Raw genomic sequence first — 25,517 nt, forward strand, 5'->3', positions numbered from 1 at the left:
AGCAGGCCGGGCCGGTTTGTGTACCTGCTGCGTCCGCAGGTTCGGCCGATCGCGGCTCCCAGTGGCCACGGTTTGCTGCTCCAGGCCAATGGGAGCTGCAGGAAGCGGCACAGGCTAAGGAACGTACTGGCCGCCGCTTCCAGCAGCTCCCATTGGCCTGGAGCAGCGAACCGCGGCCACTGGGAGCCGCGATCGGCCGAACCTGCGGACGCGGCAGGTACACAAACCGGCCCGGCCTGCCAGAGGCTTTCCCTGCACAAGTGGCGGAACAAGTTTGGGAACCACTGGTCTAAATGAAAGAAAAAGAGACTCCACTATATCTTACAGGAGGCATATGTAAGTTAAATAGTGGGGAAGCTAAAAAAACTTCTTACTGGAACCAGAATGCCTCTTCTCTTACCAACTCTGCCTATTTCCTGCTAACTGCTTCCATAGGGGACACAGTAACTATTAGAAATTCTGAATATTATATATTTCAAGTATCGTATGTGAAAGAGGAGCAATTCTCAGAGTCTGTGAACAGTTTCTGTACTTACATTTTTTGGTCTGAAGGGGTGGGGAGTTGTGGGTGAAGGTTTACGGGATAACAATATTTAAAAATGAAACTAATGTTTCTATTTTAAAATACAGATTTCACCAATGAATTCCATTCTTCAGTTAGAAAAGGAAGATAAAGTAGCTCAGCTGCAGTTCAACTGAAAGAGAATCTCAATGATATGGTGCTGGGAGAGGTGTGGTTTTGATTTGAGGACAGTCAGATGTTAATTCTAAAATAGGAGAACATTTTATGCTCAAAAGGTATAAAAATATTAATGAATATTAGTGTTGTTTTTATTTGTTTTCCCGTGGAGAGACTTCCACGTTCTCAAAAACATAAATTCAGTTCAGGATTAGCATCTTAATCATAGGGCCTGATACACAGCCCACTGAAGTCCATGGGAATCTTTCTATTGATTAAAGCGGGCTTTGGATCAAGCCCCTAAAAAGGACACTGTCAGATAGTTTAGGGTTTAAGCAGTTAGGCTTTGTTTAAAAAGGAAGGAGCTGGGAGAAGGAGAACTTACAAAACCAAATATTAATAGAAGTGCTTTTATTATTTTCTTTCATGTCAGTGTTTTGTGTTTGGATTTAGAGGTTTCCTGTTTAGTGTCTGCCACCCCAATGTTGCAGCATTGTACTAGTACATAAGAACCAGAAACGTTTTATTGTCCAAATTGAGTTAAAGGTAAAATGGAACCAACCGAAAGGGTGAAGAAGAAGTTAGAGTTTCAAATTTTCAATTTCAATAATCTAAAGCCTTACTGGTAATACAGGTAAAAAATATTTTTTAAACCTAATAATGTCCTTTTTATCGCCTTCCAAGTACATTTTTTAAAATGTCCCTTTCCAGGGCTAAATGAGCTAAAACACCATCCAAACATACAAGAAGAGTTCCTCTGTCAGTTTTGGGGTTTGCTTTATTTTAAGCAGATTTTGGAGTGTGAAGGTACCAAAGATTTAAAAATGACTCCCTACCCCGTTGTTGAATTACAAGAGGACATGACCCACCTATTGAAATATTTAAAATGGGAACCCCAGGGCATGGTGAGTGGGAAGAAGAGGCAGGTATTTCTAGATCAGGTGGGAAGATCCCACCCCTCCCCTCTGACTCAAGTGAATATTTTTGGCTTTGTAAAACCAACCAGTTCAGAAGACAAGAACCCCTCTGATTAATGTTTCAAGCAACTCCTTACATTTTTCCAAATGCACCTCTCTTAGTCCCAGTCCACGCTGCTAATGCAGCAGTGTTAAAATCCAGCTGTTAAAGTTAAAGCAGGTTTCAACTTGGAGTGTAGACAGATCCTTACCATGTTTTAACTGTGTCCAAGAAGCATGCTAAAAACCTGGATGTGTCCCACTACTCCTATTACAAGAGGTATTAAGTTTTGCTAGGAGTTTGTACAGTTCTTAGCACAATGAAACCGCAAAACTTGGGGCCTTTGAGTGCTATCACAATACAATAATAAAACGGTCTCAGTAGCTGCTCCCCTTAATGTGGTTTGAGCATTGGCCTGCTAAACCCAGGGTTGTGAGTTCAATCCTTGAGGGGGTCATTTAGGGATGAAGGGGAACGGTCAGAGACAGTACTTGGTCCTGCTAGTGAAGGCAGGGGACTGGACTTGATGACCTTTCAAGGTCCTTTCCAGTTCTATGAGATAGGCATATATTATTATGGCTAATACTGGGTGAACATTTTCTGCAAGAAAAGCAAAATCTCTGCACTGTGGCAAAAATTTTCTGTTGTCCCAATCATAAACTTCACGTTTTTCCAATTATGCTAGAATATGAGAACAGCATGGCATGCTCTTGATTGCAATCTGATGCTTCTGGATAACGAAGTCACTGCTTTAGTTTAGTTGGGCAGCCGCATCTGTTCTGTCAAAAGGATATTAATAATTTAGTAAACAACATGATAAATAAATTGCTGCCAGTCTGATAGGCCAGCACAGAGTACAAGCCAGGTTGCAAACTGAATCCTAGTACTATCCATCAAGTTCATATTTAAAGATGCAGAAACGGACACCTACAAGCTGGGCAAGATAAATGAGAAAGAGAGGGAGAGCGTATTGATGGAATTAAATTGTTCCTTAAATAAAATTAGCTTCCTTGGGAGAAATAGGCAAAGAGAAACTAAAACACCCCACGCTCCCACATACGCTTTAAGCAAGTGGAAAGATGAGGATAGAATAATAGTTGGAGGTATGAGGACAGAGTAAAAAAAAATGGAGTCCAATCCTCTCTGTGACGTTGCACTCCATATGATTTTATGAAAATATGCTAATGAGTGTGAATATAATGTAACTGGAATATGCTTCATGCAAAAGGTCTCTTGTAAGGTATCATTACAAAGCTTATAATCTACTGAGTGTGTTCATCCTCTTTGTATAAATGTATCATTCTTGTATCTGAAACTAGAAATATTACATATAACTCTGAGTGCCTATTGTAATTATGCAAAATGTAGGCCATTAATGGTGGTTTGGAAACTTGATGCCTCCCATTAACCAGGACAATTGTCTGTAGATGGTTCTGTTTTACTTGTAAGTCTTCCTGTATATGTGTGTGCTGGCAAGTGGGTAATGAAGTCTTACAGTGACATGTGATCATGTCACCTGAACTGGAATCCATCTTTAACCTGGTGTTTTTCCATTGAGTAGGGGAGGAAGGGGGGACCCAGAGACATAAAAGTTTCCTGCCTTGTACCAAAGCTATATAAGGGGGTGGAACAGAACAAAGGGGGCTGCAATCATGAGAAATTCCCTAGCTACCCCCTGAGCTAGAACAAGGGCTGTACCAGGGGAAAGGATTGTGCCCAGACTAGGAAGGCGTCCAGTCTGTGATAGAAGCTTATTGAAACATCTCTGAGGGTGAGATTTTATCTGTATTCAGTTTTCTTACTGGATTAGGCATAGGCTTGCATGTTTTATTTTATTTTGCTTGGTAATTCACTTTGTTCTGTCTGGTATTACTTGGAACCACTTAAAATCCTACTTTTTGTATTTAATAAAATCACTTTTTACTTATTAATTAACCCAGAGTATGTATTAATACCTGGGGGGGAGGGGCAAACAGCTGTGCATATCTCTCTATCAGTGTTATAGAGGGCAAACAATTTATGAGTTTACCCTGCATAAGCTTTATATAGAGTAAAACGGATTTATTTGGGTTTGGACCCCATTGGGAGTTGGGCATTTGAGTGTTAAAGACAGGAACACTTCTTAAGTTGCTTTCAGTTAAGTCTGCAGCTTGAGGTTCAGACCTGGGTTTGGGTCTGCAGCAGACTAGCTGGTCTGGCTCAAACCAGGCAGGGCACTGAAGTCCCAAGCTGCCAGGGCAGGAAAGCAGGGGCAGAAGTAGTCTTGGCACATCAGTTGGCAGCCCCAAGGGGGTTTCTGTGATCCAACCCATCACACTCTCCCATTGACAACAAGAGAGGGGGGGGTGTTTGGCGCCTTTTGGGACAGAATACTTGGATTTTAAAGCATACCTCAGAATCTAGAACCATCATCATACCATCCAGGTAGGAGGAGGGGGAATGGTGGTGATCAGAGGAGGAAATTGTGACACTACGCCCCATATTATTTATAGAAATATTGTTATAATACAATAATGGCATAACTAAGATGTATTTTATGCACGATGGGGCATGTGAGATATCATTGGAAAGGTTATGATTTACTGAATATGATTATCATATTTGTATGCATGTATCATTTTTGTATATGAAGTTAGGAATATTGTCTATGCACCTATTACCAATGTGTTTATACCTGGGGAACGCCAACTAGACAGATGGCAATTGGTCTAGATTGCTGACTGGAAAGGGCTATTGGGAAAAACAATAGGTCTTTGAAGATGCTAATCTCCCACCTTCCTGGAAAGCCTTCCTTGGACACTGCAAATAGACTGAGTTATGGCTGCAAGGTTCATGGATCAAGTCACCTGACACTAGACTCCATGATAAAATTAGTATTTTTCCACTGGCTGGGGGTGGGAATCACACTGGAAGACAAAGGATTGCCGCCATATGTAAAACCTATTTAAGGCAGGAGAGTGACATAATCGAGGTTCATTCTTCACTGAATCCCCGCCCAGGATGACTGCTGGAAACATCTAAGAAACATAAGACTGAGGGGAAGAGAATTCCTGAGCCCAGGCTGGAAGGGTGTCTAGCCTGTGGATGAAATATCTGAAGTTTCAAGCTGCAGGCCAGTGCAGCTGGTTTTTAAGAATCTCTGCAATCTGCCTAAAACAACATTTAGGGTGAAAATTTTCCTTAGTACCTTAAGCTTAGTTTGAGTGTTTGTTTTATTTGCTCAGTAATCTGCTTTGATCTGTTTGCTATCACTTCAAATTTATCTTTTGTAGTTAATTAACTTGTTTTTGTTTTGTCTAAAACCAGTGTTTGGAAACCATACTTGGGGCAGAAAGCTGTTGCATATCTCTCTTCACATTGAGGGAGGGGGAAAATTTTATGAGCTTGTGCTGTACAGTTCTCTGTGCAGCACAAGATGGTATAATTTTGAGTTTACCCTCCAGAGGGGGTGTGCACTTGAGTACTGGCAGTTCCTTAGCTGAGCCTTCCCATGCAGAGCTGATCTCAGCATGTGTGTGGGTGTGTCCCTATCTGTATGTGTGCTGGTAAAGTGCAGTCTGAAGCCTGGGGAAGGGCTTGACAGGCTGCATAGCAGTACAGTGTGAAGGGAACCCAGGCTGGTGGGTCAGGCGGGCTCAGTGGCACCCCAGTCCCAAGTGGCACCCTGGGGGGAACCTGTCACAGAAACATTATGCTCATTTTATTATTGAAGGGTCAGAAATAATATGGAGGGGAATGCAGAAGAGAAACAGTTCAGCAGAGAGGAGATGGTTGTCTTCCAGGCAAGGAATTGCTCCTCCCTTTATCTCTCCCCTCAGTCATACCAGTCCCCCTTTTCTCCTCCCCCCAACTTCATAGCCTATATTGTATTGCTTTGCTGGGAGATTAGGATGTCACCAGTACCCTGCTGTTAGTGAACACAGAAAGGAGTGAAGCAGCAGAGCAAGGTATCAATACAAAAGTCAGGGGAAGAGACCTTCACACCTCCATCATTCAAGCTGAACCTAGCAGGGAGTCCCACAATGCCTCTGGCTGCACGGAATAATAGACAACAAATCGGAGAGACCAGAAATGATCATAATAATAAGACTGCCTCGGATAACATTGAACAACAAAAGCAGATCTTGAGAGGGAACTACCAGACTTATGTCTAACATGCAAACAAAGAACATGCATGTTTTTTGGACCACATAATGGAAGGGCTCTATTCTGCAAAGTGACCCACACGGGGTGACACCTACAGCTGCATTTCCAGGCAGATGGTTTTGAAGGATCAAAACCATAATGACCCATAGTTTAACTGACTGAGTAGTCACTTGGTGGCACTAGAGATACAGTATCAGAGTAACAGCCGTGTTAGTCTGTATCCGCAAAAAGAAGAACAGGAGTACTTGTGGCACCTTAGAGACTAACAAATTTATTAGAGCATAAGCTTTCGTGGACTACAGCCCACTTCTATATGCATCCGAAGAAGTGGGCTGTAGTCCACGAAAGCTTATGCTCTAATAAATTTGTTAGTCTCTAAGGTGCCACAAGTACTCCTGTTCTTCTTTTTTTAGAGATACAGTATGATTTCTTTTTATCAGTAAAAGGAAAAGAGGCAGACAAAGGTTCAGATGATCAAAAACAGTCCTGCCACAATATAACATACAGATTATAACTACTCCTAGGACACAGAGTTACTGAAATTTTCAATGTACAATCAATAGTCTCTCTTCTACTTTTAATAAAGTGGTCAAACAATGTAAACACATTTCAACTCGGGGTAGTCATGAGTGATCACAGAGAAATTACGATTATTACTATTTAATCAGCATAGTGTAAGGCTCAGAATTGGGAGATGGAAAGAATGACAGCTGTCTTGAACTTTCAAATTAAACTCTCTTATGGGAAAAGTGGTCTCCCTGAGACAGACACAGCTATAATTCACTTTTACCTGCTTAGAAATCTGCCTCCACTTGGACTGTTTGATCTAGAACTGACTGGATTTGTTCACATGTATTCTGCTTGTTTTAGATATCACTTAGCTACCACTATTTTCATTATACATTTTATGGGCTCACTCCTGCAAGGTGACAGAACCCTTAATCCAACTGAACTCAAGAGGGCTGGAAGTCAATGCAAACAGAGAGCACTCAGGGGGCACCCAGCACCTTGCGGGTTCAGGCCCTCTGTTGTTCCCTTGTGGCTCACACTACCTTAGGAGGGTCACCAGGGTCCCAACCCCATAGTCAAAGATGGCTAATGACATCCTCTCTGTGAATATTAGGCCTGGTCTACACCTAAAGTTTAGGTTGACCTGGCTACATTGCTCATGGCTGTGAATAATTTCACTCCTTGCCTGACTCAGTTAGGTCAACCTAATCCCCGTAGACACAGCGAGGTCGATGGAAGAATTCTTACACCTACCTAGCTATTGCCTCTTCAGGGGACAGATTTACTAAAGCTACGGAAAAAAATATGTGCATCACTGTAGCAAGTGTCTTCACTACAGCGCTGCAGTGGCACGGCTACAGTTGTGCTGTTGCAGCACTTGAAGTGTAGACAGAGCCTGAGATTGCTCGTTAGCGCTTGTGTGGTCATTCTGAGCCACCTAACGCTTAGAGGAGGATGTAGGTCCCTAATGAGTCTAAGGCTCAGTGAGAGTCAGGGGTGACCCCATAAAGCCTCCTAAGGTTTGTGAGGTGGTCTGACAAGCTTCCTAAGCGTCATTGGCGCTTGTTGCTTCCTGCAGGTCCACAGGAAGGGAAAGGAAAATGCTTCCTTAATTTTTCTTCAGCTTCCCCCAACCTCTGGTCTCCTTCTAAGGAGTATAAATAGAAATATATTCTTTTGCAGATCTTGGCCTCTGCTCTGTCCCCTTTGCACCAATGGAAAGCCGACTTAAAGAGGGCTTGGATATGGTAATCCCTGAGTAGCATGAAGTCCACACAGCTAGCTCTACCTTACCTGCTCTTAACTCCGTTGGCACAGGTAGTGTGTTGGGAGCAAGCTAGCGTACAAGGGCAATGTGCTCTATCAATCCTGCCAGAACAGCCCCATAGGGACCATATAGGCCAGCATAAGGTAGAACAACCCTGAGAATGCTCTAAAACTTATGCTGAAAGCCAAACAAGACCCAGGCTGCCACCAGAATTTGGAGGCAGTAGAGAAGGGGCAGAAAGCCACCTGCCTTTTCCCTCTTCAAGCACGCAAAACCAGGTAAATAGACACACCTGAGGTGGGAAAGTCACTCCCCTCTCTGTGCCTCACTTTCCCAAAAATGGAGATAATGATACTGACCTCTTTTGTAAAGCACTTTGAGATCTAGTGATGGAAAGCACAGTCTAAGAGCTAGATATTATTTGGCCTTAAAATCTTCTACAACATCAGAAGAATCTATTCCTATATATATATAAAACCTTGCAAAAATACAGACAAGAACAAAATAGATAATTTTTAATTTTTTTAATTCAACAAAGAGGGGATGAAAATGTAATTGTAGCCCTGTGTGTATGACAACATCCAATAATTGTAAACACTGGTATTAGCTGCTTGGTTGACCGGCTTGACATTTAATCACTTGATTCAATTCACTCTGTCTTAGCTGGAATATCTACTAAAAGCATGGTTCATGGTAGTCAAAGAAGAGCTGAACACAGTCATTATCTTCATAAGTTGCCACTGACTAATAAATGTATTGAGGCAAATGGGATTTTGGAGATGTTATTTTCCATTAATTTTGTAGGGTTGATATTTGCTATAAAAACAAGAAACACATAACATGGTAAGAGGTATTAATCCTTAAAGTTTACTGTGGCTGTGCTCCAAGGTATCCTTAGTTTGCAATACAGCAAGCAGGTACATTAACTGGAGCAGCAATACCTATTGACATCGAAATTATAGAACTACTACCATAGGACTCCGCACTTCCTAAGTCTTAATTTAGTTATGCTTTTGAACTGAAAGTAGAGAGCAATAACTAAGCACAAAAGACTGTCCTAGGTGGTAAGAATGGAACTTATATGCACTGACACCTTACTCACCCCAGTTTTCCCTGGACTCAAAAGTGATGTGTGGAAACGTATCCATATTCCGCTAACAACTCTTTACTGGTTTTTTAAAAGGTTTCTCTTAAATCAATTTTCAAAGATGCTGAAAGCAATCCAGTATTCAAAGCCAAAGCACTGGCTGGGAGTCCTGTGCATCCACAGATTTTTACATGGAGAAGAGAGTGGGTCCAGATTTGTAAATGCTTGGGAGAAGGATGTGAGCAGAAGCATGAGACAGCACTGCTACTGTCCCACGAGGCTGGCTGAGAAAAGTGTTCCAGGCTAGCAGATGTGAGAGGTGCTATCACAGAATCCAGTGCAAGAAGTTATAATGAAACTTGTACAAGTTTCCGCACCTTAAGAGACTATCTCCAGATATCGCAAATGTGATGCATGCAATTCTGATCCACTTTTAATTACAGATAAGTAAGCAGTCTTTGCTGGCTGCTTAAGTGGTTGTTTAAATTAGGTTTAAGTGCTGTGACATCTTTAAAAACTTTAAAAAGTATTTGCAACAAGGAGTGTAGTTCTATTTTAAATCACCTTTTTTAAATTTTGTGCTGTTTGCACCAGACCTATCTGCCAAGACACGTAGGTATGTTGGATACTATTTCAGACTACACCAATGTATATAATAAGATTCTAAAATGGTCTGGGTTAAGAGTAAAGGGCAAATCTGAATGGCCAGAGGTGTCTGAAACATTCATAACTGAATGGTTTGGGACTTCACCACATGTACTCCCAATCTTAATTCCATTTTAATGTAGTGTTTGCCTGGGAATCTTTGTAATGTCTCTGTAAATACACCTATGGACGCTAATAAGGTATATTGCACATTTTCAAGAATTAAGACAAATGCCGTACAGCCAGACATTTTGTGACTACAACACAGAAAAACCAGAAATAACTCAGTGAATTTGGGTATCTTTCCACGATAAAAAGCTTTCACACTGAGGGTCCAATCCTACAAGATACTGAATGTCTCCTGTAAAATACTGAGTACCCTCAGCTCCCACTGGCTTCAAATTAGTTGAGGGAGTTAACAACTGCATTCAATTAGGCCGTGATTTTCAGAGGCATTAGGCACCCAGAACTCCAAAAAATGAGTCCCTTGGGCCCGCTCCTGGTCATTTTGAAGCTATTGGCAAAAGTTCCATTTATTTCAACTATGCAGGACTGGGCCATAGAAGAGTAACTCACAGGGCCGTCCTTAGGATTTATGGGGCCCTATGTAGTATTATTAAACTGGTGTTCCTATGCCCGATGGCAGCCCGGGCTTGCATGTGTATTTTAGATAAGGGTGGTCTTTTGAAGGATTTATTTAAAAAAACGATATGTCTGAAGATCCAAGCATTTAAGGCTAAAGGTGAATACTCAGATTGTGCATCTAAAAATCTATGCAAGGATTTTTTAGAGATGTGATTTTATAATCTTCACCAACTCACTAATGAAATATTTTTAAAGCAAATTTTAAACTAAGGTCCTGTAGACTAACAGGTTCTGAGTAAATATTGCAGTCATGCACAACTGTTTTTGGGCTTGTTTACACTGGCAATTTACAGCGCTGCAGCTTTCTCGCTCAGGGGGGTGAAAAAACACCCCTCCCTCCACTCCCTCCTCCCCAGCACAACAAGTTTCACTGCTGTAAAGCGCCAGTGTAGACTAGCCTCGTGGAGGTGGGTTTTTTAGTATTGCCAGTGCAGACTAACCCTTTATCAGTAAATTCAGAAACTGACAGTATATACCTGGGGGTTGGCAAATGCCTGTTAAATGGCTTAATTACCACTTGAATGGCTCTTTAACAGTTTCAATGTGGTAATAGGTCTGGCAGGCTGGAAGCCTTTTTCACTTTTAAGTACTAAATCCCCTCTGGAGGAAGACTCACCAGGCTGCAACAGCCAGCTGTGGTGGGAGCCTGCAGGAAGGGTCAGAACAGGGATAGGAAGAGGTGGGAGGGTGGACACTAAGGCCTTATCTACATTGGCACTTTACAGTACTGAAACTTGCAGCACTCAGGGGTGTGTTTTTTCACACCTCTGAGCAAGAAAGTTGCAGTGCTATAAAGTGCTAGTGTAGACAGTGCACCAGCGCTGGGAGCTACTCCCCTTGTGGACATGGGTTTTTTACATTACTGGGAGAGCTCTCTCCCAGCGCTGGTGCTGCCACAACAGCGCTTTAACGTTGCTAGTGAAGACATATCCTAAACCCAGGGGTGCCCCACATTTTCGGGTGCCCTACGCAGCCGCGTATGCTGCATATACCTAAGGATGGCCCTGGTAACTCATAAAAAAGGCTCTTATTGAAGCAATATGCTGGATGGGATTCTTGGGGTTAGTCTGAGCGTCCTGCTAAAATTCTGTCCCTGATCAAGTGTAGGAGATTTCCTTGCCTCTGACTTGCTCTCTTTCTGGATATTGCTGAACTATCTGTGCCAAGCATGACCCTTACAAATATTTAAAAGCAAATGTTTTGTCTTTTAAAATGGACCAGATTGCACCAAACGTATTTTACCATGTGAGGTTACCCCTTCCTCCTGACAAAATCTTCATCCCAAACTCCATTCCCAGTTCGGAAGTTGATCACTGAGCAACACCACCAATAGACTCAGTATACTTTCAGGAACAAAGTCTAAGGTATGAATACTCCTTTCAAAATGCAGTTTAATATAAGCTTGTTGCCTCCTTTCTTGATTGTGGGTAGGAGAAAGTGATTTTGTTTAAATGGGAAAACAAATTAATAGATTCCTCATTCCTAGCCATACATACCCTTGGAACACGGAGTTAGTCGCAAACTAAGGGGGGAAATATTTGTTGTGGGCCCTTGTTAAAATATTGGTAGTACAGCACTGGAAAAAGGATCTGATCTTGCAAGGTGCCAACTACTGTCCACTCCCATTGGGTTCAATAGCAGTTGAGGGTGCTCACTACCTCAAAAAGGCATTAATTCCAGCCCTAAGGCAGGAATTGAAATAAAATAAACCTGCAAAAGTAAAAAAGGGGAAGTAGTCTACTCTAAAGGAAGAGGCTGTAGGTGCGCGCATAAGTCTAATCTTAAAATATTTAAAAAAGCCAAATTATATTTAAACTTGTAACCATATTTCCCTAGCTGGACACAGTTCACACCTGTCAATATTTAGAACAAATGTTTATGAAATTGTTTTCTTCCACAGATCTTCAAGTACATTACAAATATGGGTGAAAGAATAATTATTCCCATTTTACAGATCAGAAATTAAGTCACTGACAGGTAAAACAACTTGCCCAAGGTTACTCAGCAAGTCAGTGGCAGAGCTGGAAAAAACACACAGTTTCTAGGTTCTGCCTCTCAACTATTTTATTTTTACAGTCTTGGTCTTCCAAATTTAGAACTTAATCCTGCAAATGTTGTGCATGTGAGAAACTTTACATGTGTGTCATCCTATGAAGTCCAAGTGTTTGCAGAACTGGGGCCTTAGGTTTTATACTGACAGACACAAGTCAATGGATACAGAAGGTAGCTGTGCAGCTATAGTATATGCTGTTCAACTGCAACCCTGGTAAATATCTTAAACAGAAAGGTATCATCTTCATCTGCGATTTGTAAACATTTAAATTAAAACCATGCTAAAAATCCAGAAGATGTCATTCTAAATGCACACACAATAGAACATGTGGCGGCAGCAGCCTATTTAACTGTGATTATAAAATTGCTACAGTCAGCACTGGGGGAAAAAAAAAAAAGCAGCGTCCTCATGTTAGCCTCACCAGATTGATCAGCCTTCTCATTGCATGTTCATGCGAGCAAATGCATTCACAGGGATCAAATCCACCTTCTGCCATGATTATGCGGAGAAATCTAAACTTGGCTGTGAACACCTAGAAAGAACAATAATAAAAAGGACAATCAACTCTTTTTCAATTGACCTTATTTTACAGAGAGTAATGCATCAAATTTCACTTCATTTAGTCCAAGCGGAAAAAACAAAACAAAATTTAGTAATCCAATAATATTCCTTTTGGCAGAATGAACAGAGAAAACTGGCATGTTTGATTACTTAACAAATCAAAAAGTAGAGTAGGAGGTAGTGGGTTTTTTTTTTTTTTTTTAAGTGTTGTCTGGTAAACCCTTAATCAGAGGTCCAAATGTTTTTACTAAGTTTTGTGTGCAATCTGGATTTCCCACAGGCCATTATGAAAGATCCCTTCACAGACAAAACTACAAAGGTAAAATCGCTCTCTGAGCTGCACAGTGAGTTGGTTAACTGCAAAATTTCTATTTATTAAATGTTCCATACTCATTCCTTCCACTACATTAGTGGGAGTTCCTTGCAAGAATAAATGGTTTAAATTTGAAATGTGCTGAGTTCCCACAACTCCTACTGGAGGAGACTGGGGCAGAAATATGGGGCAAAAAAGAATTATGTAGATGATTAAGACAAAAAAGTCTATTCCACATATGAACTGAAAAGCAAGAACAGAATACTTTTAATCTCCATCCAGGTTCTTATCCCATCACTGTAGTAGTTAATTACATTAAAGTATAAAGTAAAGTATATTAAAGTATAGTAAAGAATCTCTCCCTGTTAAATTCAGTAGTGTCAGAAGTAAATCCTTGGTTATGATTGGTTTCAGAAGATTATCAAGCAAGACATTGCATCCCAAAAAGGTCATGCCACACATGGTGCTCCAAAAGGGGTCATGCCATGCATAGGGGTTCCAAAATAGGTTTGAGAACAATATGGTTCAAGTTAGAACTGGACAAATTTCAGTACTGTCATACCACTGAAAGAATTCACTAGAGCAGGGGTGGGCAAACTTTTTGGCCCGAGGGCCACATCGGGGTTGTGCAACTGTATGGAGGGCCGGGTAGGGAAGACTGTGCCTCCCCAGAACAGCCTGGTCCCTGCCCCCTCCCATTTCCCGCCCCCTGACTGCCCCCCTCAGAACTGCCAACCCATCCAACCCCCCTGCTCCCTGTCCCCTGACTGCCCTGCCCCTTATCCACACCCCTGCCCCCTGACAGCCCCCCTGGGACTTCCACCTCCTATCCAACCACCCTCTGCTCCTAATCCCCTGACTACTCCCTCCTGGGACCCCCCGCCCCTAACTGCCCCCCGGGATCCCACCCCCTTATCCAACCACCGCCCCCCCCCCCCTATTCCCTGACTGCCCTCCCGACCCCTATCCACATCCCCTGACAGGCCCCCCAGGACTCCCACTCCCAACCCTCCCTGTTCCCAATCCCCTGACCACCACCCCCAGAACCTCCGCCCCATCCAACCGCCCCCTCCTCCCTGTCTGCCACCCAGAACCCCCTGCTCCCTGTCCCGTTACCAGCAGCAGGAGCTCGCAGCTGCGACACCTGGCCAGAGCCAGCTGCACTCCCCACGCTGCCCAGCAGGAGCGGCGGGCCAGAGCGCGGCACGTGCGGCGGCATGGCTGCGGGGGAGAGGGGAGGCGGGGGAGGGACCGGGGTCTAGGATATGGCCCGTGGGGCCTTAGTTTGCCCACGTCTGCTCTAGAGGGAAGATTTTAAAAACCACCTAAGAGATTTAGGAGCACAATTCCCCTTGAAAATCAGTGGGACTTGTAGTCCTAAGCCCTTTATTAGACACTTATAAAATTCTCCCCTAGATCAACATTCTAGTATATGCAAGGAATAAAAATTAAGACCCTGTAACTTATTTACTATTGGGAGACACAATGACCCTTGCCATCTAATGGAAACAGGCAGAAGGAGGATGGAGAAGGATGTAGTTGGAGCTATTTTAAGAAAGCGCCTCACACACTAATTTTAGATCAAAGAAGGTAATTCAGCTAGTGATACTGATTCAGAGTTCAAAGAAATTATAATAGGAAACAGTGGGGAATCCATTCTAGTTTATTCACTTGTTAAAACCAGGTCTCCACCATACACTCCAGTGGTTCTACAAGTGTATTTTTATCATTTATCAATAGTCTTCTCAGTGGTTTAATGGCAATAATGGGGGACAGATTGCCCGTAAGTTTCCATTCCTGCAGTCAAATCAGAATTGCTTTCTCTCTCTACTAACACAATGTAAGAATCTTCAGATCAGTTCTGCAGAATACTTGTGGTCAAAACATCATTGTTAACCTAGTACTCGCATAGCTAGATTCAGCTTGGGTTTGTGCTGGCCGCGCAGGGCCCCTAAGGTGAAACAATCAAGTTTGGAGGCTATAGAAGCAGAAAGCAGCTGCAACCTTTCCTCTGGCAGTAGGGCATCATCACAGCCTCATATGAATAGTGTTAGTCCGCAAGTTGGAAGCCATGTAATAAGGGTAACCAGAAGATGTGCTGAATCAAGCACATCTGCTCAGCAGTCTCTACCAGCTAGACTCATGGGAGCATATAATCCAATAGTATATCTTGGCTCCAATGTGTGTTCTTTGGCCATACTTGGTATCAAAATCCTGTTACAGAATTGCACAATGTATTTTCCATTTACCTCACACTAATCAGAATTGGCTTTATCTTATGTCAGTTCCTACCCATCCCTACACCCAGTTCTGTCATATATCCCTCTCCACTATGAGTCACAGCAACTCTGCCTTTTGTAAATACGGTAGATCATCTATAAAGACGCTAAGGAATGAGAGAGAGAAGGGTTGTGCCCTTTTTTGCTTCCTTATGGTGTATAAAGAAGGCTTGTATTTTTTTTTCCTCTCCAAAAAGGTTTTTCCAGCTGCATGCCTCCCTCTCCTACCATTAGATATCCAGTTCTTTGTCTTTTTTGTTTTTCCTAGATGACTCTTTGCACAATTTAAAACCTAGAAGAATTATGACAGAGATATCAAGCAAATAGAAACTAGTTAAATGACAGGAGAGTTATTTTTATTCTGTTAGAAATTCTTTTTGTTTTTCCTTGTTATTGTTACTCACTGTTTAACTCAAACCACCGATAAGCAATTGGAAGAAAGGTATGTTTGTTAAAGATCTCACATCCCCCCGCACTTTAATGACAGTAAATCTACAATTTGTATACTACAAGTACTCTAGCAGAATTAGTGAAAAAAAAAATCACACACACTTGACTGATATTTCTAAAGGTAAAAAATAGCTTATTTAAAGAGGACTGAAAATATTTTTTTTAGGTAATTTATCAGAAAACAGAAAAAGGGGCACAGAAACCAACCTTTTTTCTTTTGCAACCTACCGTAAGGGACATCAAATACAGAGTTCAAATTGGATTATACTTGCGAGAAAGGTAATAACACTGTTTCAAACCCTAGGATAGAGAGGACTTAGCAGTGTATAGAACATTTAACAGAACAATGTGATTGCATAGTTTAAGGGTCTTTCTACACAGCAAATGTTATTTCATAGCAGGGTCTTGTTGTAACATACTATCTCTCAGCCATCTTATAACATTTGATATACACAACTGCATGTGTAGATGGGATTAAACTGTGTTACATACCATGTAACACAATCCTTTAACACTACAGTTTTGCAGTTTAGGCAGGACATTAGAAACAATCATAAAATAATTACTACTGAAATTGAAATGTATTGCTGTCACACAGCTGAGGTTATTATATAGTCCTCGGGGCAAAATGGAGGTGGATCTTCAATTATTTTAGCCAGATGTGAAAAACTACCATTATCGCCAGACTTGAGCAACTATCTGAAATTACAGGAAGAAATAATATATTGGAGCATATTTCTAGTTTTTTATGATTTAACAATTAGCATTCTCAGCTATCACATTAATTGTTGTGAATTGATGTTTTCCCTTTCATTATCTCATCCAATAACCGTCCTGCAGCTGTGTATTATACTTGATATATCGCACTATCAATAAAACAATCTTTATGAACACAAATCGATTGATTCTCTGATTCTCTCTACCTATGGAGTCTTCTCTTCCTTAAATTACTTCCCAGCTTCAGCAATGACTATATATTCTTTTCCAGCTCAGCAACACCTCTCCTGAGTAAACAGTTTGCAGCTGGTGAACAGTGGGAGACAAAATATACTTTTTCCATTTCACAGAAATCATCTTGCTTGTTACAAGAGTGAACTTCCTGTGCCAAAGCAAGCAGGAAGCTTTGTACATTCTCCATATGCTCGAAGCTCTCAGGTGTGGCTCCATAATTCCAGCGATTAGCGCTAATGGTAAAAGGTCAGTATGTACATATTTATAGAGCCCTGTGTGGATATAAAATTTTATCTGCAACCGATCCACAATCCACAAAAATGCTCTGTGGATATAAAGCGGATATCTGCGGATTTGCAGGGCTCTACATATTTACTTGGGAAGAAAATGAAATTTTAAAAAAATCTTTTACAATTCAGGTTTTCAAAGAAACACCCATTGCAGCTAGAATACACAGTGGTTGCATATGTGCCTAGACAGACAGTGCAGATATTAGAACAGCTCAAACTCTGCACCTCCAGCACCAAAAACACAAACCTTGACTCCCTGAGCTACCAAAATAACTCCATTAACTTTGAGTAAGTAGCAGGCTCTTCTCTTTCCTAGGGCCTGCCACTACAGGGAGGTATGATCTGACATCCTCTAGGCCAGTGTATAACACTGGTTTAATATTTCCACCACTGGAAACTGTTCTGTTGCCTGTCAATGTGTGTTGCAATTGTACTGCTCCTTTCCTGCTAGAAGCTCTTTGGGTGAATGTAGCTCTAGACACAGCGCACTGGTAATGGCTGGGGTTTAGACAGCTGGACCTGTAGTGTCCATTGGGCTGGGGCTGAAGGGCAGGAGTCGAGATTAGTTACCAAGCCGAGCAGGAGATGGGTACCTAGGCCGGAGTCAAAGGCAGGAGTAAAGAGCAAGTGACGATGTCTATAGCAGTAGCAAGCCAGAGTCTGTGTTGTTGCTCAGCTGGCTCTTTGGGGTAACTTCCTGGTTTAAATAGTTGGTGTGCATCAGGCGGCTGCAGAGTCCTGTAGCTCTGGCCTCTTCTGGCAATACTTCCTGTGATGTCTACCCCTCTAGTAATTGTTGGGTGCTACTACATCTAGTTCCTTAGTGGTGACATAGATTTTAGTTGCCCAGGACCCTGCAACCCTAGGCTCCAGACCCATGGACCCTCATACCATTATACTCAGTGGAGGAATGCTGGAGTTTTTCCACAGTGCTTTAAACCTTTTCGGTTTATCCAAATTTGTTGTCATTAGTGTTAACCTTAGATCACTGAGTCTCGTCTTTACACACAGATGCTACTGTGGAATTTTGTAAGAAGATTGAAGAGACTGTCCTCCTAATCCTCTTCTTGCTATTTGGTTTCAGATAGCAACAATATCTAAAAGCACCTGTCAAAATGCTATAACAAATCATTTAATTAATTTTGCTTTTGAAATCAGCTTTAATAAAAACCACTGTACAAATGAAGTTATTTAAAGACAAAGGAAACAATTTGTTATAGCTGTTTTGGCACTGTTGAAAAGTGCTAACGGGCTAAAAATTACAAGCCATTACAAGTCTGAAGCATCTCATTCAGAGAGTTTACTTCTGTCCTGGGGTGAGCTCGGAATCCAGTCAAGTGCATCAGCCAAGTTCCCCGCTCTTCCGTGATTGCCCAGAAAAATCCTTCTCCGCATAAACAGGGCACGTCTTGCCCGGCGCCTCCCCACCTGCACTCAACCTGTCTTCACATCTAGCTCTTCCCTTTAGGCACACAACCCTTCCTGAAAACATTCCCTTCCCAGCATCTTACAAGTCCTAAATCTCCCTTACTTCAAGTAATCTGACCCTTCACCCAAATGGCTTCCATATATCCCCTTCCCACCAGGGCCGGCTTTAGCAGGTGCGGGGCCCCACGCCGGGACGCGAATTGTCTCGCACTCCCCCTGCTCCAACTCCACCCTGGCCCCGCCCCGACTCCGCCCCCTCCCTGCCCCATTGGATCCCTCCCCAAATCCCCACCCTGGCCCCGCGTCTTCCCCAAGCATGCCGCATTCCTCCTCCTCACCCCTCCCTCCCAGGCTTGCACTGATCAGCTATATGGTGGCGCAAGTGCTGGAGGGAGGGGGGAGAAGCAGGATGTGGCTTTTTTCCCCCCCCCACTCCGCCGGCAGCCCTGGACATTGCAGGGCCCTCTTAGGCGCGGGGCCCCATTCCGGGGAATCGGCTGAATCGGCTTAAAGCCGGCCCTGCTTCCCACTGTCTAAAGTAACATACTAAGCTTGTACTGTGGAAGTAGCACATGTGTTGGTCTATCCAGCAACTTGAGTTGTAATCTGGAGAAACTACCAGATAGAGGGACTGACTATGACCACAGTACCAATACCAAGACTGAACTATGAGAGTGAATTACTGGTTCCTTTGAGGTCAATGGAAAAACTTCTATTAACTTCATTGGAGCCACTATTTCACTCTTGGGAAAAGAAGTTACTTTAAGAAGTATACTCTTTACAAGACATAATCATTAAAAAATTCTGTGTGTCACTTCTATTCCACTAACAGAAGGAAAAAATTACATATGAAGTGCACACTTTCCAGAGTAAAATTAGATTGAACCTCTCTCCTACTGTTATACCAATAAAAACTAGCAGGATCTTATTAAAGGGGACAAGATAAAGATGCCACATTTATTATGATAATTTGATTTATGACCAATAACTAATATCTTAATCCTTATACACACACACACATTATACCTAATACCTATACACACACATACACACACACACCCATCAGATGTTCTGCAGCTGCTGCATAGTTACCAGTCCTGCTTGAGTCTGTGGCTTGAGTTTGCAGCTTGGGTTCGTAGCTTGTGGCGGCTAACTGGCCAGGAAAGCCAGCACAAGGACGAGCTGGGTCTCTGTTGGGCATGCACCGATGCCCTTCCATGTTGGCAGCAGAATGTTACCCTCCTCCAAAGTTTTCCATCTCACCCATCCTTTTTGTAGGCTTTAGTTTGAATCCAGAGTCTATAGGTCTTGCTGTGTCACGCTGCCTCTGGGTTTGGTGATCGATCACCCGTCAATTGCAGACATGACTTTCAGCCTGGGACCGGGCTTTGATCTTCCTTCTATTGTACCTTTTCTTTTTAGGGTGGATTTTTCTTACTTTGTTAGGGCTCTTGTCTGCATCTTCAGCCTTTAGTGTTTGAACTCTATTTAATCAGGACAGGCTGGGGCTGGAGGTTGATTCCATCATCCATACATACCTCATTCACACCTCTAAACTAAACTAATAAGATTACAGCAGGGTTTGCAAGTATGAAGGTTGCAGCAAGCACTTACAAAATGGAGTAAGCGTTTTAAAAATGGGGTGTGAATTACAATATGGCAAACAGTGAACAGAAGTTACAATATAGACAAGTATAATGGATGGCAAACAGTGAACAGAAGTTACACTGTAGGCAAGTGTAATAAATGGTGAACAGAAGTTACAATACTGAAACAGTGCAAGTCTTAGTGATTTAAGCAGGAATTGGATTGATAGCGAAATTTACAAAGGCAGCTGACTGAACAGCTATGGCTCTTAACAAGCATCTTAATTGTTAATTAGCCAGTTATTGGGGTAACCGGTTTTATGAATGAATATTGTTTTATTCATAAAACTTTACTTATGAAGTTACATTAATAAAGTGAACAATTAAAAACAATTTCATTCATCAGTTCTACACTACGCACCCCATCAGGTACCTGTTAAGTGTCCAGTTCAGGAAATTTCTTAAATGTGTGCCTACCCCATAGAAATCAAAGGGATTTTAAATTGAGCACAAGCTTATGTGCTGAATCATGGACTACATTTCTGTTCAATTAAGTCATTCTACCGAGGTTATGTCAGTGAAGTCATAATGCTGTTTTGGTAACATCCTGGCTGTTTCCAAAGAAACTAAAGTGATAACATAAATTCAGCATTAAGACTTTACTGCAAGATGAGGGTCTTGGGTAAAGCCCACCTCTGAATATAAATATTTTCTAGAAAAAGCATGTGACAAAACAAAGTTAGGAAACATCAGCAGAAAGATGAATGGCTTCCTAAGTCTAATATATTTGGAAGTCTTCATCTTCTCCCCTCCCTTCTTACAACATCACTCATAACTGTGCAGAAATGTACTACATGTACGTAAATTCATGAAAATTGAGGCCAGAAGAGAACATGATGATCATCTAGTCTGTCCTCCTGCATAATCCAGGCCACAGAATTGCACCGAGTGTTTCCTGCACATAACTTCTGGTTGAGCTAGAGCATAATTAATAGTCAGAAAAATTACAAACGAATTTATTGTAAGTGTCTCTCTTTCTATGTAGCACTTTTATTCTTTTAAATGTAGCCTAAATAAAGAAATCAGATGAGGGTGTTAAACCACCACAGGGTGTCTTCACCTGCAACAACCTTAATGAGAATCCTGGCCTCTGAATCACTATTCTCTGGTGCATCAGAAAGCTTGTAAATTTCCTACCAACAGATTAATCATAGAAGAGCAGAGCTGTATCAGAGAGAACATACTCCGTTCTTTACTAACCTTTTTTTAAAAAATGTGTACTAGGGGAGAGGGCAGGGTAACAAAATGAGGATCAGAGGATAGAAGAGAGTAGGTGTGAAGCATCACAAAAAGAAGGTGGATATAAATAATGTAGAAAGAAAAGATAAATAGACAATGTGCTGAGGGGAGAGGCAGCATAGCTGAATGGAGCTAGAGGCAGTAGAGGGGTTCAATACTATATATCACAAGAGACATCATAATCCCCAATACATTTTAGAAATATGATCCAGAACAGTGGTGGGCAACCCGAGGCCCACATACGGCCCATCAGGGTAATCTGATTGCGGGACGCGAGACATTTTGCTGACGTTGACCGTCCGCAGGCACAGCCCCCCACAGCTCCCAGTGGCTGCAGGTTGCCCACCACTGATCCAGAATGTAGGGGCAGAGTCATGTCTTCTCACAGGACTTCTCCCAAGGGGAGATGGCATGGCCCTCCTTATTCAGGAGCTGGCGGAGATAGTTCGAGCACCAGAACAGGCAAGACCAGCCCTGACGTCTTTATAAGGGCCGAAGTCCTTTACAAAGAGACATTCTTGGATTAAATTTGGTCCAGATTTAGGTTTTGTAAAAACAAGTTTTGAACCTAAAACCAATTAAAATATTTCCATGAGTTGTTCCCCTTTATATTCTAGGGCAAACTGTTTAAGCAAATATTCCTCTGCACTATATGAAGCTGAGACATTGCATTTTTTCCCGCGGTATTTTTTTAACCCCCTTTCTATTGGAAAGCAATTTTCTCTCTCAGCATCTCTCCCCACTTACAACTTGATCTTGGTTCCACTGAAGCAAGTAATAGAACTCCCAATGACCTTCAATGAACCAGGACTTAGTGCCCTACAGAGAGCCACAGGTTTCCAGAGCACTATTCATGGCCATTCCTCATATGGCCTATTACCTGTGCGGTTTCAGTCTTTATTTAGAAATTCAACTGGTGACATTAAGGATCTCCTGGCTGAGTTTTTAGGGCAAAAGAAAATCTGGCTGACTGGGCTACAAAGGAAGAGCAGCAGCACTGCTGCTCAATGTGAAAAGTGGCTCCTGCCATGGGTGCTGCCATGGCTCAAATGTGGCTCCTGCTAGGGCTTTCTCCTGCTGCTCCTCCCAGATTCAAATTAGCCACTTAACTTAGTAGTCTACTGAAAAAACAACAACCCAGAAAGGGTTTATGTGGCTTCTACAGGACCCAGTGGGTATTCTCAGCCATAGCAACACTTTTACAAGTTTAAAATAATTCTTCCCCTCTCCTTTCTTCATTATTCCAAGAAGAAAAAGCCGTTTCTGTACTTGAAAGCAGCTACACATGTCCCCTGGAATTCTTTCTGCAGTTTGATGAGTTGGTGAGTTTATTTTTGCACTGAAACTTTACTCAGGATAATTAAGCAGATCCCAGTTGAACTTTTCAATGCAAATTAAACTGAGACGGTCATTTCTTTATGGAAAGTCTACTTAAAACACACACACATCATAAACACTGATCAAAGAGACCAAGGATACTATAGGCCTGGGGAGTAAACTACTTAAGTCAGGTTTGAGGCATGCTAGACTGGGGTCACTGAAGAGGAAGTTTGCACTGTTGCTGTCTGTGAAGCCCTTTATCTGTAAGTAAATTAGGACTTCATTTTCCAGGATTGTCCATCTGGCACCTCTCACAAGCACCAAATTCACTTTAGATAACATTTAAGAACAAGAATAAGAACAGAAATAAAAACAAAAAAAAAGGGCTCATACAGCCAATGAAGGAGTACTGGAGGTACTTCAGGGATATGCATTGGCTAAGGAAAGGGATCCAGAGCAAGGACAGGTTGAGGAGGGGGAATACTAAGTGGAGAAAGAAGTTCTGAGCACAGAAGCTGTAACTACACTGAGGATTTTCTGATGCTCTCCCATGGTTTCTCTTGCACCAGTGCATCTCCAGTTATTCTAGCAATGGTGAATCGTGTCAGGCCACTAGGATTTTTACCACAATGTCATTTACATCTGCTCTGAGCAGCACATGGAAGGAAACCAGTCTACAGCAGCACTGCACCAATGCAATGGAGCTGCAAATGATGGAAGAATTTCGGAAAGTCCACACTGTGGACAAGGTCAGAAAGAGTGGGAGGAGAGTCCCGAGCAGAAGGAGAGGGAAAAAAAATCAAGAAGACACAAAGAGTGTGAAATGCAATTCAGGGTTACAAAATAGACTTTAAAATAAGGGGTGGTACAAGATTGCCTCAGAAAAGTAATGAGATGGAATCTTCCACTTCTATGGTAGATCAGCTCATGTCCTCCTGAGGGTCACAATCTTCCTCCCGTTCCAGTATCTGCAAAATTCACATTGATTTCAATGGGAGCAGGATGTGGTCCCAAGATTGTAGCAATTGAAAGCACTTCCATTTGCTGGCTGTCTGGCATCTTATACAAGATGCGGGACAGTCTTAAAGCTTGTCTACCTGCCAAGTTGCATCTGTTTAACTCAAGGTGTTATTTAAGTGCAGTGCCAAAAGACTCTGTGGACACCTATTTTGGTTTGAGCAGGGCTTATTTCAGTTTAGAGTAAGTTGGTAGGAACAGATTTAAAATAAAATTAAATAAGCCACTCATACTGAAACAAGAGAGTGTCCCCACAGGAGTTTTTAATCAGTATAACTAAACTGGTACAAGTTAGTATGTAGACCAGGTCTTAGTTCAGCCCCTAGAGCAGGGGTGGGCAAACTACAGCCTGCAGGCTGGATCCCGCCCATCAGGGCTTTGGATCTGGCCCATGGGATTGCCACCCCCATGGCGCTGCAGGCCCCGCACTGCTGCTGGAAGTGGCCGGCACCATGTCCCTGAGGCCCGTGGGGGTGGCGGGCAGAAGGCTCCATGCGCTGCCCCCGCCTCCAGGCACCGCCCCCTGCAGCTCCCATTGGCTGGGAACGGGGAACCGCGGCCAATGGGAGCTTCCAGAGAGGTACCCGCAGGGGAGGGCAGAGCGCAGAGCCCTCTGCCCCCCCCTTCCCCAGGGGTCGCAGGGTTGTGGTGCCGGCAGCTTCCAGGAACGGCACGGGGATAGGACAGGCAAGGAGCCTGCCCTAGCCCCGGTGCACACCACTGCCACCTGGGAGCTGCTCCAGGTAAGTGGCGCCGGGCCAGAGCCCGCACCCCGAACTCCTCCTGAACCCTGCACCAACTCCCTGTCCTGATCCCCCTTCTGCACCCTGAACCCCTGCCCTGATCTCCCTGCTGCACCCCACACTCCTCCTGCACCCTAACCTCCTGATGCACCCCCCCTATGCCCCAACCCCCTGCCCTGAGCTCCCTTGTACACCTGCACCCCAACTCCCTGCCCTGAGCCCCCAGCTACACTCTGCACCTCCTCCTGAACCCCAACCCCCTGCCCTGAGCCCCATTGTACATCCCCCACCCCTTCTGCATCCCAGCCCCCTGCCACACCTCTCCTGCACCCAACCCCCTGCCGAGTCCCCTCACATACCCCGCACCCCCTTCTGCACCCCAACCCCCTGCCCTGAGCCCCCTCATACACCCTGCACCCCTCCTGCACCCTGCACTCCCTCCCGCACCCCAACCCCTGACCCAGCCCTACATTCATGGCCTGCATGCAATTTCCCCACCTAGATGTGGCCCTTGGGACAAAAAGTTTGCTCACCCCTGCCCTAGAGGACAAGTGTCTATATATCAAAACCATTGTTTCAATTGATATACTTATTGGCATTCCCCATTCTGTGGAGAGAGAGAGAGAGAGAGAATATTTCAGTCTCCAAGGCTAACAGTTTGGCATCTTTCATTAGCACTGAATTCACAGAGGAAACTAAATAAGAACCACTTTTATATTTAAAATTTATTTACTTATTCACATGTAGGTGGCTTATTTCTTGTGGTCAAAATAGCTGAAAAGGAGCAAATTAGCCAGATCCAGTGATGGTTCAGAAAGAAATCTAAACATTTTAAAGCCCATTTTATATTATTTGATATAGAGTTATTGGCAAAATCCAACTGTCAGCAGCTGGTCACCCTTCTGTTAGAAAGATGAATTCTTCTGTAAGAAATATCTCTTGATATAAAAGCTAATTAATGAAAGATGTCAATTGACTAGAACATTGTGCAAAGATAATATCATCCTGCTGTTAGATAAATGTTTCAGCTTCACTTCAACAATTATTTCTAAAGTAGGAGACTGTGACAGAGTTCTAAGGACACTGAATTTATTTCTATTATATCAAATGACTAAAAGAGATTTAATCATTTTGCCTGATGGATGCAAAAGCAATACAGGGTGCTGTTCACTGTAAAGTTATTGACCTATTCTGTTCTGATTGGCTTAGAGAACAAATGTGGGGCCAAATTCTGCAGTCATCATTTAGACAAGAACTCCCATGGAATTTAATGCCGAAGGGTACGTCTTCA

At 42.8% G+C, this 25,517-nt stretch overlaps 1 protein-coding gene across 4 annotated transcripts in view; it reads right to left on the minus strand.

Moving 5' to 3' along the window:
* Positions 1-25,517, minus strand: part of SMIM14 (small integral membrane protein 14) — a 68,235-nt gene that overhangs the window by 31,775 nt on the left and 10,943 nt on the right. For 3 of the 4 annotated variants that reach the window (XM_054029172.1, XM_054029169.1, XM_054029170.1), the window contains exon 2: positions 12,411-12,521. In XM_054029172.1, the coding sequence (XP_053885147.1) occupies positions 12,411-12,485 (75 nt within the window). In that variant the 5' untranslated portion in view covers positions 12,486-12,521. Of the gene's footprint in view, positions 1-12,410; positions 12,522-23,343; positions 23,430-25,517 lie in introns of those variants that run through there. The other variant, XM_054029171.1, reaches the window with a different exon arrangement.

This window comes from Malaclemys terrapin, chromosome 5 (genome assembly GCF_027887155.1).
Source record: "Malaclemys terrapin pileata isolate rMalTer1 chromosome 5, rMalTer1.hap1, whole genome shotgun sequence".
Classification (NCBI taxonomy): domain Eukaryota; kingdom Metazoa; phylum Chordata; order Testudines; family Emydidae; genus Malaclemys; species Malaclemys terrapin.